The sequence below is a fragment of the Podarcis pityusensis genome (genome assembly GCF_964106645.2).
Source record: "Podarcis pityusensis genome assembly, chromosome: 14".
NCBI classification, from domain to species: domain Eukaryota; kingdom Metazoa; phylum Chordata; class Lepidosauria; order Squamata; family Lacertidae; genus Podarcis; species Podarcis pityusensis.
The window spans coordinates 16,306,751-16,322,296 of record NC_138039.1 but is presented as its reverse complement, the minus strand read 5'-3'; the positions used below and the strand labels follow the sequence as shown (position 1 = coordinate 16,322,296).

General features: G+C 44.9%; 1 protein-coding gene across 6 annotated transcripts in view; it reads left to right on the top strand.

Moving 5' to 3' along the window:
- The window catches only part of SPSB3 (splA/ryanodine receptor domain and SOCS box containing 3), a 19,993-nt gene extending 4,447 nt beyond the window's left edge, over positions 1-15,546 (top strand). Inside the window, exons 1-7 of one of the 6 annotated variants that reach the window (XM_080981840.1) lie at positions 155-364; positions 7,818-7,966; positions 9,689-9,866; positions 10,442-10,629; positions 12,331-12,433; positions 13,767-13,892; positions 14,577-15,546. In XM_080981840.1, coding sequence (XP_080837966.1) covers positions 298-364; positions 7,818-7,966; positions 9,689-9,866; positions 10,442-10,629; positions 12,331-12,433; positions 13,767-13,892; positions 14,577-14,920 — 1,155 coding nt within the window. In that variant the 5' untranslated portion in view covers positions 155-297 and the 3' untranslated portion in view covers positions 14,921-15,546. The other 5 variants (XM_080981838.1, XM_080981842.1, XM_080981843.1 and 2 more) reach the window with 5 other exon arrangements.

Here is a 15,546-nt window from a genome sequence, read left to right as displayed (position 1 = left end):
ACTTTAACCAATAGAAAGTCACCAGGGACTCTTCGGCTGCCTCCTGTCCTATGAGACAGCACTCACCTTACCCATTGACTCTTCCTTCTCAGCCAATCATATCTCGGAGACCGCCTTCTCTCTCTTTTTTTAATTGAGTGAGAAAATCTCCACCTCCTTGTTGAAGAGGGAGGAACAGGGTTTGCCAATGAGAGAGATGGGAAAGGGTCACTGGCGTCACCACGCCGTACTGCGCGTGCGACTTGAGCGCTATGCCGGGCGCTGAGCGAGGGAAGCGTCCAATCAGGAGAGAGGAAGATGGTGCCGTTCCCCCGCCCTCTCCCTTTCGTCAGGGGCGGGAGGAGCAAGAGGAGGAGTGACGCAGGTAGGAAACGGACGTGGAAGGAGGGGAGGGAGCCGAGCCGAGCTGCCAATGGGCGCGGCCGAGGTGGGCGCGCGCAGCGTGGATTGTTTATATCTCGCCTGTGGGAAGGAGGCCGGGGTGCGGCGCCTGCCGATGTGGAGCGGAGGGAGGCGCGCTCGCTCGCTCGCTTCTGAGGGGCCGGGGGAGGAGGAGGAGGGGAAGCGGCTCTGTGGCTGGACGGCTGAGGTAGGCCATGGCGGGTGTTCGCGGCTGAGGAGAACGGGGCGTATGTATATGTATGGGGTAATCCCAGCCTGCGGCCTACAGCTCGGTTGAGAAAGTTCTTCAGAGGCCACTAGCGGACCGTTGGCCAGTTTCTGGCAGGACCCCTCCCAGTGGCTGCTGGGAGTTCTCGCAGAGGACGCTGGGTAAAGTTGGACACTGGTCTCATTGCCCCGCCCCCAACTTACGAGGCTTTTATTGGGTGCTTGGCCGAGAGACAGTGAGTCAGCGCAAGAATTATAGAATTGTACAGTTGGAGGCGGAGAGACCCTAAGGGTCATCTAGTCCAACCGAATGACTTTTTCTAAGTGGGGGCACGATTTAGCTGAAGTCGAGAGGTGCCTTTTCTCCTGTAGTTTTTTAAGGTACCTCTGTACCTTCTTTGCTTAAAAGACTATTGGGAAGGATGTGGGGTGTGTGTGTATGAAAGAGAGAGAGATTTGCCTAAAGGCCCAGTCGTGAGGTTTGGGGTTCTATACTGAAGACACCCCCCTCTCTATCTCTGCACCCTATAATTTTAAACTTTTTAATTGTAACATAATGAATGAGCCAAAGGCCCAGTAGCAGGATATTACATTATGCAAACAAACAAACAAAATACTAAAATGAAAAAGTAGTAACACACCCATATTTCCTCAGCTGGCGTGGATGGTAAATGTTGAGCATCTAAGTCAGAAGCATAAGAAATAAAATCCCACCAGATGGCATAAAAGTGTTCTGGGTCAGCAGCCCATAAATTGACCACTGGAGAAAATGAGAGACGTGAGATTTCTGTCAGCTTTGAAGGCATGGGAAAGAAACATAGAAAGCTTCCTTCTAAAATTGTATGTGTGCCTTTCCTCCCTCCCCCCCTTCTTTACATCACAACTCTTAAAAAGTATAATTCTGTATGATTGAGATGGGGAACCTTTGCCCCTGCAGATCATGTTGAACTCCAGACTCCCATCAGCCCCAGCTAGTGTAGTCAAAGAGATAGGGATCATGGGAGCTGCAGTCTAACAATATCTGGAGGGCCACAGATCCCCCAGCCCTGCAATAGGAGGTTGCTTTTTGCTACACACCCATACAGGATGTCGGCCTTCAGAGGTACTCCTTCTCTATCTGGTTGGTCCTTTCTGGCTGGTCTGTTTGTAGTGCGTTTTTCTTGGGTTGCTGTATTTATCTCTTATAAGTAATTCACTTTATTATGTGTACCATGTTCTGCCCATAGCCTTTTAAGAACAATTTTAATGAGATTAAGAATACAAAAAAAATGTACACATGAAAAAAGCTAAACACTGCTCTAAAAAGCAGTGATCTAAAATAAAATGCACATACACATCTTTAAAATCAGTAGTTTGTTTGATTTTGTATTTTCTTAACTTGCTTTTACCGATCTATGTCAGCTACTTTGAGGCACCTTGGAAAGGTGCATAGAGATATTTTTTTAGTGAATTTAAAAAAAATAAAAATACAGGTTGGTTAGGACTTCGGTGAAAGGAACCAGAGTATGTGTACTTTGTAAATTTAAGATGTCAGTGGGCCATGTGTATTTTAGTCCAAAAAGAAAAAAGAAAAAAGAGAGAGAGAAAGTGAGACTGTACTCTGCCTTCTTAGGGGTTTATGTATGCTTGTGCCAATTGCAGGTGGCAAGGTTATATGTTACGCTGCATTTAGAGGGATAATGTGTGCTTGTAATATGTTTAAGTACAGTGGTACCTCGGTCTACAAACTTAATCCGTTCCGGAAGTCCATTCTAAACTGAGGCGCGCTTCCCTAATGAGGCCTCCTGCTGCAGGTGCCCTTCCACTGTTCGGATTCTGTTCTTAGACCGAGGTAAAGTTCTCAAACTGGGCCACTATTTCCGTTTTTGCGGTGTTTGTAAACCAAATCATTCTTAAACAGGACTGTTCTTAAACCAAGGTACCACTGTAGTAGGTGGAAGGGGGCTTTGGGTGCCATATGGATGTAGGGTAGGAGAAGGAGAAGCTGTAGATAAGCAAGAGTTTTCTTGTGTATACGGGAAAGGAAACTGTTGTGGGAGGGGTGAATGTAGGTACAGTTGCCCCAGTTTTGAGGACTGTGGATGGATGGGGATGGGAAAGTTGTATTATATGAGCAGCAGTTACCTTTGGGCATGGACAGTTTTTGAGGCTTGCTTCATAGGCACATGTTTATTATTTAAACTATTGTTTACTGTTAAGCTTTACTTTAAATCTGTAAGGCACTGTTGTATAGCCTCTCATGGGGATCTGAAACACAGCAGCCGTGCCTCACAGGACTCATAAATATACAGTGGTACCTCGGGATGCGAACGGGATCCGTTCCGGAGCCCCGTTTGCATCCTGAATAGAACGTAAGATGTGACGTCGTGTTTTGCCGCTTCCACGCATGCGCGTGATGTCATTTTGAGCGTCTGCGCGAGCAGCGAAACCCTGAAGTAACGCGCAACCCGGAAGTGCTCAACCTGAAGCACATTCAACCCGAGGTATGACTGTACGTGCATCTGGTATCCACAGTTTTGTTGGGGCTACCAGAAGTATGAATGTGGGTATTGGGTCAGGCACCTGCGCTTTGTTTTGTACTTAAGAGTTTCCTGTGCCAAATACTAGCACATCTGAAGTGCATATAATTGTTGCATATAATGTGGTTCTGTTCTTGGAGAGCCTGGTTTCACAATGGATTCATGGCAAATGGTGGGACTTGAACTAGGATAAAATCCCAACTCTATATGGACAACATAGTTCATTCTATCCTGTGGGGCTGGATTGCCTGTGTGCTTTGGCTCACCTCTGTGATACTAGCATTCTGTATTGAGGCAGTGCAGTACAGTTCATATAAAGTTGGATTGGGATCAGAGAGACCTGCTTCAAATCCCTGCTTAGTTAAGGTCAGTGGCCTTCCAGGGTGCCTTTCATATGCCCCTCCTTTATTTGCTGAATTTAATTACTGACTGGGCACATAATTTAAATGTGATTTTCTACCTGTGTGTGTTAGAAAGTAAGTGATGCAAAGTCACTTCTGCTTTATGGGATGTCATTGCCATTGAGTAGTGATGGTTCTCATTACATACTAAGTGACCTTTTCTTTCCACTTGATAGTTTAAGGCTGTGATCAGTTAATACTATTTATTAAAGAAGTAAAAGTTAGGATACTTTTATGCAAAAGTATTTATATCTAAGAATAAAACTGATAATTATGAATCCATAATTGATAACTTTGTTCTGTGGTCACATTACATAGTGCTTACTGAGTCTTGTGGGTGCCTTAGGAGCCTAGCCTTTCCTTTAGCTTTCTGGGACTGTAAGCTGGTGATAACCACTCCTCTGTTACATATGAGAGTCACTGGTTACAGCCATCTAGACTTCCCCTTTCAACCCTGGCATTTTCTAGCTAGTGTGGAGTGTAACTCTGTATGCCTAAGCCAGTAGTTTTCAGTCAGTGTGCCATGGCACCCTGGGGTGCCGCAGGCAACACTGACCTCTGTCCCTCTTTTCTTCCTTCACTCCTTTCATGCCCTCTTGCCTCTCTGCCTCCCAGAGGCTTGTGTGGCTGTTTGTTGCAGCAGCCCTGGCTACAAGCTCCTCAGGCAAATGGTGCCTCTGGAGCTGGCCAGGGGGTGCTGGTTGCCAGAAGCTGAGGCAGCCTCAAAAAGGGGCGAGGGGCTGCTGGCTCTGCAGGCAAGTGGTGACATAACTGGGCTTCTGAGACTTGGAGCTCCCATAGGGGAGCCACAGAAATAATGTAGTTGGTCAAGGGAGCCCTGGACGCAAAAAGGTTGAAAACCTCTGGCCTAAGCATATATTACAGTGGTGCCTCGCAAGACGAAATTAATTCGTTCCGCGAGTTTTTTCGTCTTGCGGTTTTTTTCGTCTTGCGAAGCACGGTGTCGGAAAAGTTTTGGAAAAGCTTCAAAAATCACCAAAGTCTTCAAAAACCTCAAAAAAGGCTACCGCACCGCGTGCTATGAGTTGCTCCTTGAAGTCAAGTCGCAACTGTATTAACGGTTTTAAGAAAAAGGAAACAAACTTGCAAGACGTTTCCGTCTTGCGAAGCAAGCCCATAGGGAAAATCGTCTTGCGAAGCAACTCAAAAAACGAAAAACCCTTTCATTTTGCGAGTTTTCCGTCTTGCGAGGCATTCGTCTTGCGAGGTACCACTGTATATGAATGCATGTTTGCTGTTGAAGCAGTGTACTGCTTTCTAGCCCTAGTGGTTTTTGCACTGGAACACAGTCCTTATGGCATCATTATAGGTTCACCCTACAGTGGAAGGAAGCAATCCTTTCTTTTTTAACAGTTAAAGTATGTTGTCTGCCATAGAGACTTTGCTTCAGTGCTCTTGATGTTTCCCAGCTGTGTCTTGGTGTGTTTTCAGTTTGTTTTCTGTTCATTTTCCTCTTTATCCCATACTTAGCTTGTTATAGCTGCTCCTTTGACTGTAAAGTTCACTTGGAGTAATCTTTTTCCTCACAAGGCAGCTCAGTTGTTGACCTGCTGAGCTGCCTGGAGTGGCTCATTTGATCACTGAGCCGAGTGGCCTTAATCGCATTATGCCTATCCTGGTATTCTTTACATGATGCCTGGGTTGGGCAGTTCTGAAATAGAGGCCGTTAGATCATGAATGCTTATCTTCTGGGACACCTTTCAGGACCTCTTCCTGCAAAGTCATTGCAAAACATTTGGATTGTAAGAGCCCTGCTGAATATGACAACCTCTTTTCTTGCATACCCCCTTGGGAGCTAAGAATGGTGCTATTTTCCCCCTGCAATGGCAATAATAATAATCTTAATAATTTGCTTTATATAGCTGCCCCATAGCATAAGTATTCTAGGAAGCCAGTGTGGTGTAGTGGTTGGACTAGAACCTGCGATGTCAGGGTTCAAATCCCCACTCAATCATAAAGCTCACAGGGTGACCTTGGGTCAGTCACAGCCTTTTAATCTACCTCACAGGGTTGTTGTAGAGATTAACTGAAGGGGGTGAGCCATGTGCTTCTTGGAGAAAATGGTGGGATATAAATGCAATAAATAAGCTCTTCTGCTTTTCTTCTTAAGAAAGCTGGAGGGGCCAGCCAGATGGAGATGTCCTTTACCAACCTGGCATCCAGAGATCTCCATGTGGTCACAACTGGACCTGTGCCAGTAGCAAAACATGCCTGGCACCTCGCTAATTTCTAACACTGCTTATCCACTGTGCTTGTCTTGGGTATTGTGCTTCAATAAAGCACTTAATTTTTCTGTTACAATATATTGGCAGTGGTCCTTATTTCTGGTTTAGGCTTGGGGTGCAGTTTTGAACCCTGATTTTCATAAACTCCTGTAGCCTGGGGGTAAATAGTAGGACAGGAAGGCTTGGGTCACATTTAAGCAAGTACTGTAAGTATTGCCTGTTGGCAGATGTTTCAAAACATTAAGTTTGTGGCCTGTAGCTTCTCTGTATAGAATGACTGGAATCCGCTGCAGTGTAGCAAAAATGTACCGTATTTTTCGCTCCATTGGACGCACCGGACCATAGGACGCACCGGATCATAGGAGGGGGAGAACAGGGAAAAAATTTTTTTTCTTGTTCTCTCTCTCTAAAACAAGGTGTGTTCAAGGTACCTAATTTTTTTGGGGGGGGGAAATAAAGAAAAAAAAATTCCCTCCCCAGGCACGGGGCAGGCGCGGGGGAAGCCTGAGCTTCCCCCGACCCCAGCCCCCAGAACAGCCTGCTATCCGCAAGCCTAGGGAACCGAGCCGGTCTCCCCAGGCTTGTGGAGAGGTGCGCGAAGCCCGGGCGCGCTCTTCAGTGCGCACCAGGCTTCGGAATGCAGGCAGCTCTGTGCTACTCTCCGGAGCCCCGCGCGGCTTTGCTCCGGGATCGGGAGGGTGGCGCGGAGCTGCAGGAAGCCCTGGAGCGCAGGCAGCTCCGCGCTACCCTCCGGAGCCCCGCGCGGCTTCGCGCCGGGATCCGGAGGGTGGCGCGGAGCTGCAGGAAGCCCGGGAAAGCCTGCATTCGCTCCATAGGACGCACACACATTTCCCCTTCATTTTTGGAGGGGAAAAAGTGTGTCCTATAGAGCGAAAAATACGGTATTTGGTTAAAACTCTCGATGTTTACATAAAGGAGGATAAGGGAGGTTCTTGCTGGTCTCTACTGTTGGATATCTCTTGTTTTCAGTGAAATATTTTCCCTTGAACTGTACTGTATCCTCTTCTTGACTGCAGTGTCCACCCCATCTCCAAAGTAGTATATCGATTTATCCAGAGAGCTTAGGGAAACACATGGTCATTTGCCCCCCTCAGTAGATTAGACTTGAAAGCACGACTTGCTCAAGGTCATCTGAGGAGATTCAAAGTGAAGTGAGGATTTGGACTTGGTTTTCAGTGATCTTAGTCTAATCGCTACATTGTACAATGCTTCCATTATGAAACCTTGCAATTTAAAAAAGTAAACTTTAAAAACATAAAACAAATGGACTCAAGAAAAAGGCCAGGTTAGGGTGGGTGGGAACTGAGAAGAGAAGTGGAAAACTATATGAAATGACATTTTCAAAGACTGAACTCCGGGGGTGGGGTGCGGGAGAGAGTACATACATGGCTGCTGTGATGGATAAGTGAATCTGTCTAAGACAAAGTACCTGATATGATATTATTCTCTTTCTGCCTTCTTCCTCTCTCCAGGCTCTCATGCCTCCTTCCATGTTCAGGCTCTTTTATAATACGTAGCTATTTGCTTCAGATGGTCTGTCTTGTGCATTTGTACAGAATTATTTTTTAAGGCATCACTAGCAGTTATCACAGTACAACAGATTACCTTTGTTTATGTTGACTTTCCCCAGCATTTTTGTTGTTGTTGCTACATGCCCCTCCTCCCTGCAAAGAACTCAGGGTTGTGCATATGTTTCCTTGCAGCAGCCCTGCGAGAGGTTTAAGTCGGCAAGACAATGACTGCCCTAGAATCAGTAAGCTTTATGGATGAGTGGGGATTTGACCACAGATCTTCCCTGTATACTGCATATAGCTGCTTACTATCCTTTCTCTTCATTTACTTTGCCTCTCTTCATTAGATTATAAGCCTGCAGGCAGGGCCTGGACATCACTTAGTACGTGTTAAAGGCTATAAATAATAAACAATTTCTGTCTGAAGGAAGGATTATTGTTCTTGTTATTGTGTGGTTAATAGTAAAGTAGGAAGAGTTGGCCTGAATAACATCTCTCCTTGCTTTCCAGATTACCTCTCCAAACACGCCATGGCACGCCGTATGCGCAACAGCAGAGCTTGGCACTATGTCCTGAGTGGGGTACGCCGTGATGCAGACTCAAGGACAGTAGCATTGCCCTCTGGTTCCCTTAGCTGGTCGTCTGATTCTGATGGGCAGGTATGATAGTGCAGAAGAGCCTTCTTAAGACCCAGTGCCATCTGGATAGTTGACTGTTTGTCTGAGTGGGAAAATTGACTGTTGGCATGTGTTTTGGATTTTTGACCTGGACTGTAATAGCTTTGCCCAATGAACTAAACTTTCATGAGCAATGAATCCATGAACCTAGCAGGGAGCTTAAATTGATCTACATTCATGTTTTTTCTTATCTGGGTGAGAGAAGTAAGTTGGCACTATTCCCGCCCCCACTACCTCCGGAATTAAATTACACCAGCATGTGTGGTAAACCACATGAAAGTTTATTTTGTGCTAGATGGAGTCTATTTACTTCATCAGTTGATGTTTTCAGAGTGTGGGCACCCAGAGCTTGGTTGCAGAGTGTATGCTCTTTTTGTTCACAATACTCAGATTCAGCTGAGATCTCCATTTGAGAGGTACTTGAATAGCAAAGCAGGGAAGGAACAGGGCCTGAGTCCCCAGCTAGTTTATTTAATAAATTTATTCATTGTGTTTATATACAGGTGATGACCACTTTGAGTGCATTCAATTGATGCGCGACCTCTGACATGTGGGTTGTTTTGGACTAGGAAGAGGGTTGAAGGGGTGGGAGGGGCTTCTGTGTGCTCTGCCGATGTGCAGGGGGGCCAGGAATGCAAACCCCGTGCAAATTGTGGTTTGCCTGTACCACCTTTCTACTAAGGCTTCCAAGGCGGTGTACAATTTTAAAGTGCTAAGATGAAGGGAAAAACATGTAAAATTGGGAGTGGGGGCAGTCTGACTGGAGTAGGCTCTGATGTCGTCTGTACCTGCCTCCCTCACACTCCTCTTCCTCCTCAGAGGAGCAGGCTGATGTCTGAAAATCAAGATTCGAAATTGCACTGCTGTAGGGTAAGGCTGAACCACTAAGAGGGACTACTGACTGTTTTGTAACCAAAACAAACTGGGACGTTAGTTAAAAGCACAAGACTCAGTGCAAAGAGTGTAGGTTAAGGAAGTAACAGTGCAATCCTATACATGTCTATTCAGAAGTCCCATTAAGTTTAGTGCAACTTAGTCCCATATAAGTGGGTATGGGGATTGCAGCTAAAGCAATAAAAGACCATCCCTACTTCATTTTATGCTATGGCATCCTCCTACACTCTCCAGCCAGTCTTCTTAGGCGCCAAACTTTCCTCACTAAAGCAGTGTATGGCTTCCAATAGTCACTAGTATCAGTGGGTCTCTTATCTTTTGTCAATTCCCCAGAGGAAGAACGTATAAGAGCTAAAGGAAGGTGGAGTGAGAGAGACAACAGAAAAGCCTGCAGTTCTTCCTACTCTGTGGGTTTTTATATAGATAAGCAGGTGTCATATCAACCTCTCTTGCCATATTATTGTGGCTGCTGCTTCTGCTTTGCTGCCAAATGGTGGCTCTCTCAGCCTCTTATCAGTTGAGAGGGTGCAGCTTCAATAGAGGCTACACAGAGCCAAGCTCTTCCACTTCAGTCACCCTTTAGAAATTCTTTTCAGTAATCTTTAAAGTCTGGCAAGGATTCATTTATACCAGTGAAAGTGGACAGCATTAACTTCAGAGAGTATATGTAAAAATAAAAAGAACTTAGCTTAAAAATAACATTTCTTTTGAGAGGAGAAATCCATGGGAATGGAAAATGACATGGGTTGGTTCTGAGCATTTTTTTTGGAAAGAGCATTCTAATAGTTTGTTTTTCTTTCTTCTGGGCAGCACAGCGACTCTGATTCAGAGCCAGAATTTCCTTCTCTTTTGCCTTCCATACCCACAGCAATCCCTGTAACTGGAGAGTCGTACTGTAACTGTGAAAACCAGAATGAAGCTCCATTCTGCTCTAATGTGCACACCATTCACCGGATCAAAGACTGTCAGTGTGGAGAGGAGGATGAATGTAAGGAAGCATTTTAAAAATCTCATACGAGTTAGGGATGTGTTGGAATGTGACATAGATGTGCAGGGGGAAAATAGTGAATGGATCTATGATTCCCATTGGCCATGCTGGTTGGGCCTGATGGGAGTTTGACTCCAGCAACATCTGGAAGGTCATAAGTTCCTCAACCCTGCTCCATTTCTGATCTTTCTCCACAGGGCCTTTGGAGAACTTAAAATATCAGTTAAGAAGAGAAGGCAGAAATCTTTTCACATGCCCAGAACCCCTCTCTCTGACATGCTAGTTTTCTGTGTGGAGAGATTTCTTGAAATCGATTACTTTGTTCCATATTATACCGCTTTCAAAGGCAACAAATCATGGAGGAAGATCTTAAATAACTTAAATACAGGGGCATTAGGTCCTGAGAGTGTTTACATGCAGCCCAAATTGGTATAGTCTAGACACAGGTTTACTACTTCATTTCTCTTCATTTGTAATAGCTCTTCATTTGTGTTGAAGTGCAGTTTGAGTTGGGTGGCTGAGATCCAATATCATTTGTGTTTTTGAAAGATACCATCTCCCCTGCTGTCATTTAGATTTTGACTGGGTATGGGATGACCTGAACAAATCCACTGCAACATTGCTGACCTGTGATGACCGTAAGGTGAACTTCCACATGGACTACAGCTGTGGCACTGCTGCAGTCCGGGGAAACAAGGAGCTAGCAGAAGGGCAACACTTCTGGGAAATCAAGATGACCTCACCCGTCTATGGCACAGACATGGTACATTGAATGGTGATGTTTAGGTGCTGCAGGGGGCAGCTAAACAAAACAGGATGATTCATTGATAGCAGTACACTAAGCGTATTCTTTTAAAATATTTTTCTCCTGCTTTTGCAGCTGAAAGCAGCAAGCAGCCAACATTAAGTGTAGCTTGAATTAATAAATGGCACATCAGTAAAACTCATCAGAAAACAGGCCAGAAGCATGTAAAGCATCAGTCAGGCTCTGGGGCTGGTGGATTAAAACGATTTTCAAATGGCATCAAAACACGGCCAATGTAGGATCCAAGCAGCTGTCCTAGGAGTTCTATAACTTGGGCACAAGCTTTCACTTCTTATTGCTGTGCTTTGCAATTGAGTAGAGATGCCATTTATGAAAACTGGCATCTTGTATGGTGAAGTCCAGTGGGGACACCATGATCTGCATAATCTTAGTACCCTTAGGCCACCGCATGCGTGTACAGCTGTGTCTTTAACCCTCAAATAGCTCTCAGATATGGTGCTTTCATATCATTGCTTGCTTCACTATGAGGCTGGAGGGTTCCTTGCACTCCCAGAATGCTTGCTTAGGGGCTGCTGGAAAGGAGTCATAGCTCAGTATTTACATGCTAGAGGCCCAAAATTGAATCTCTGCTACCATCTTCAGCTAAAATGATAAAGTAGCGGGTGAGGGGGAACCCTTGACCTCAGATCCTAGAAAGCTGCTGTCAGTCAAAGTACATAGTATGTGAGTATATCAGGTATGGGGAACCTTTGACTCTCTAGATGTTGCTGAACTATAACCCCCATAATCTTCGGCCATTGGCCATGCTTGCTGGGGTTGATGGGAGCTGGAGTTCAACAATATCTAGAAGGCCAAAGGTTCCCTAATTTTGGGCTAGACGAACAAGTAGTCTGACCTGATAGAACACATAATTATTTTACATGAACCAGTCCTAAGATGACTTGCTTATTCATATCCATTGGAATAAACCGTTCCATCTTAAGACCAAAGATTTCCTTAGTAACGTCTTGGCCTTTGCTGCAGGCATATGTGCAACATTAGAGACTGAAATGTTTCAGGGTGGTACCGTATTTTCCCTTAGAGTTGTAGGTTTGTCAAATAGCCTAAATTCAATAATCTGTCATAGGTCTACACAACCAAAAAAGTGCTATGCAATAAATTGGATGATACTGTGCTGTGACACACATTATGTGAAATAAAATCATGCAGGTCAACACAGCATGTCAGATTGATGTACTGCTGGGGTCGGTCTGCAAGAGATGAGTATAGCAGAGCTCAAACCATGGGCCAGAAACCAGAATGCAGGAGAGGGTAATTATGTAATATGTATTTGTGAACTGCCCAGATGCATTAACAAGGTTGAATTTTATTAAATGATATTAAAAATGCATAGCGCTAGACAACTGAACAGTAAATAGTTCAGTTCTATCAACGTGTTCTTTATCTAAACTAGAGGGAATGCATGTTGGTTTAGAAAGTAGGGAGTATGAATGATTTCCCCCACCCAAAGTGATTGTTGGAACCTGAAATGTTCTCTGTAGTAGTGGAGCAGAATCAGTGGCTCTGAAGGCTAAATAAAAAGCTTACATGAGCAAATGCTCAGGTGATTGCTTAGGTGGCTCCATGATTTATGTAGTGTGTGTACTTTTGTCTGTGTCCCTGCCCTCTTCTCATTTCAAATTTTCTGTCCACATCTAGATGGTGGGAATTGGGACATCAGATGTGAATCTGGACAAGTACCGCCACACGTTTTGTAGCTTGCTGGGCAAAGATGAAGATAGCTGGGGCCTGTCATATACAGGTAATGGCACTATAGAAAATAATTCATGGGATGAAGGAGAAATGTGACGGTTTGCCAGTAACTGGAGGTGGCTTGGTGGCTCACAGAGCGATTGAGCCATCAGAGATCATTGCTTAAAGTTGTGCTCCTTCAGATGTGATTGGACTCCAAACTCCCATCATCGCCAGCCCCACACAGCATGGTCAATGTTCACGGGTGATGTGAGTTCTAGTCTTAACATCATCTGCATTGCTACAGGTTAGCCCTGACTGAAATGTTGAGAACATGAATGTATAAATTCTCCCTTACAAAGGAAGTGAGAGACCATGGTTGACTAAAGGAGTTGGACAAGTCATGCTGAGCAAAGGGGTTATATAGTTCATATATTTGTAACTGTAAACAAAAAGTGAAATGACTGGCTTCTGAAGGGGGAAGGTATTTCTGTATTTGAAGCCTGATGCCAGCAGACGGGTATGCAGCTGGCATGCTAGCATATGGGGATGGACTAGTGCATGTGGCAGGTGCATTTTAGTGGGCTGCATGTGCATGGGGAGCCTGCACAGGTAAGGGCTTTTTCTTGTGGCTCACACCCTGTATAAATTGTGCTTGGAGTACAGGCTAGAGAGCCAAAATACAGGCTAGCTTTCGGAAGTTCAAAGTTTATATTAACATCTTATTCTGTGCATCCCTATTTTATAGGTTATCAGAGAACTTGCACATGCACGTGTAATTAAAATGGCATCTTCAAACTTGCAAGTGTTGGTTTACTACTTACATGTTCTGGACTGCTGCATGTGTGAAATTACTTGCTTCTATAAACAAAATGGCTTGGGCCAAAAATTGGCTAGTGAAAAAGCCAAGTATTCAGCTGGTGGTTAAAAAGTTAGTATCAATATTTTAAAATATTGTACTGAGAAGATTGCAATCTCAAACATGGCACTGAGGTGTCAACAAAGGCAGGAAATGGGTGAGGGTGAACTTGGGTGTGTACTTTCCTTTGGTTACAGTAGCGGACGATGCCCAAGGCTTCGTGGAATTAGTGGGGACATCACACAGGTGTTCAGGGAGGCAGTTCTAGGCATGAGGGCCATCAAGGGAGAGAGGGAAGATTTGATTTGTTTGAAGGAGCACGGTCCATTTTGTTCTTGCACCCAGCTGTTTTGGCAACAAGTTTTTGTGAGGACTTGAATTAATGGATCAAGACAGATTCACTGAATTTCTGACAAGCAGCCGGAGGCTTGCCCATGTATAACTGATAAAGAACTAGGAAATAACTGTCTTAAGAAAAAGTAGGAATACACAGGATGAGTCTACAGTGTATATTGTGTAATTGTGGCTGCCAATTGCCCTCTAGGACTCCTCCACCACAAGGGAGACAGAACCAACTTCTCGACGAGGTTTGGCCAAGGCTCCATTATTGGAGTGCACCTGGACACCTGGCATGGGACTCTGACCTTTTTCAAAAACAGGAAATGCATAGGTAAGAGCAAGAGATCCAGAACAGGTTTAAGCTGACCAAACTTTGGCACAACTGAAAGGTGTAGTCCAGTTTTGAGATGAGGGGGAATGTTGGAAGAAGATGCAACTAAGCAGGAGGGAGCTATTGCTAGATATGGGGTAGGATCACTGAAGTGTGAGATCTAAAGTTTAAACTTTAAGGGACTGACTCTCAAAATATCAGCATGCTGTGTGTCCCTACTACACTCAAATTACAATTTTCTCATGTGTAAAGATGTCAGAGGGCCTAGTTGTTAGTGCTGCCTGAGCATCCCAAGCTTTTGACTATTGAAAGGCTGTTTGGAACTAGTAAAATGTAGCATAAACCAGAAGTATATGCATGTAAGCCAGCTTTGGCCTTCACATCAGCGTAACTACGACAAGTGTATGGCATCATGTAGCAGCATGACTGGTGCCTGGACAGTTTTCTTGATCGTGCACAGAGACAAAGAGCATAGAATCACACGTTGCTGCTGTTTTCATTGACGCTTAAGTCCCAAATTGAAGTTTTCTCTGTAAGACTATCAAGGGATGGAGTGCCCTGCTCCCCAAATCCTTACAGTGCTCTAGCCAATGGCTGAGAGATTATAGCTTGTTGTGTGCCTTTTCCCCCCATCTCTGTGACCATGTGTTGATCTCAGGCCTCCTTTTTGGTATTTCCATTCAGGAGTAGCTGCCACCAAACTTCAGAACAAGAGATTCTACCCCATGGTATGCTCAACGGCCGCTAAGAGCAGCATGAAAGTAATCCGCTCTTGTGGCAGCCACACCTCCTTGCAGTACCTTTGCTGTTTCCGTCTCCGCCAGCTGCTTCCTGACTACGTGGATACACTTGATGTGCTGCCCCTTCCCCCTGGACTGAAGCAAATTCTGCACAACAAACTGGGCTGGGTGCTGAGCATGAACTGTGGCTCGATTCAGCCACCCTCCCCCACCTCAGGAAATGATTCAGATAGCTCTTGCAGTTCAGATGCTGAGGAATGCCAGCGAAAGAGATGCAGGAGGACATAAAACTTCCTTTGAAGGCCATGTCTTGAAGGATGAGGGTTTTTCCTCAGTGTCTTTATAAGGGTGGTTGAAGCTGGCTCCTCAATGAGGGCAAAGATTTCCCCACTTTCTAGTGAAATCTTGGAACTCAACAAGTGTTTCCTGCTTTGGAAGAGACCTACCTTCAGGAGGCAAGCCATTCCTGTAGTTTGATTACCCCCGTTTGCCTCCTGCTCATCAACTACAGTTGCCAAGTTTTCTGGAAGAGTCTCTGAACCTTGAGACATTCAGTAGCCAAACAGGACAAGGAACACTTTCCTCCCAACAACCAAATGAATGAGACTCAATTTATGATGAAAACAGAGAAGCCAATGTACTGTGTTGGTTGGCCACTTTCAAGTAATGCCTCTGGGACACAGAAACAGCAATCTTTATCAATATAAAAAGGGCTCTTAATCTCTTGTGTGTTTTTCAGTGCTTTGGCAAAGACAGCTCTGGCACAAAATTAACTTGCTCGACTGTCTCTGTAAGTGAACTCATGTGAGCCTTGCAGCTTTAATTGCTTTGCATGTCTACCCGCTGCCTCTCCTGTATTGAACTATATGAAAACATAATTAAAATACAAGCTGCATTGACTTACAAGGGTTGAA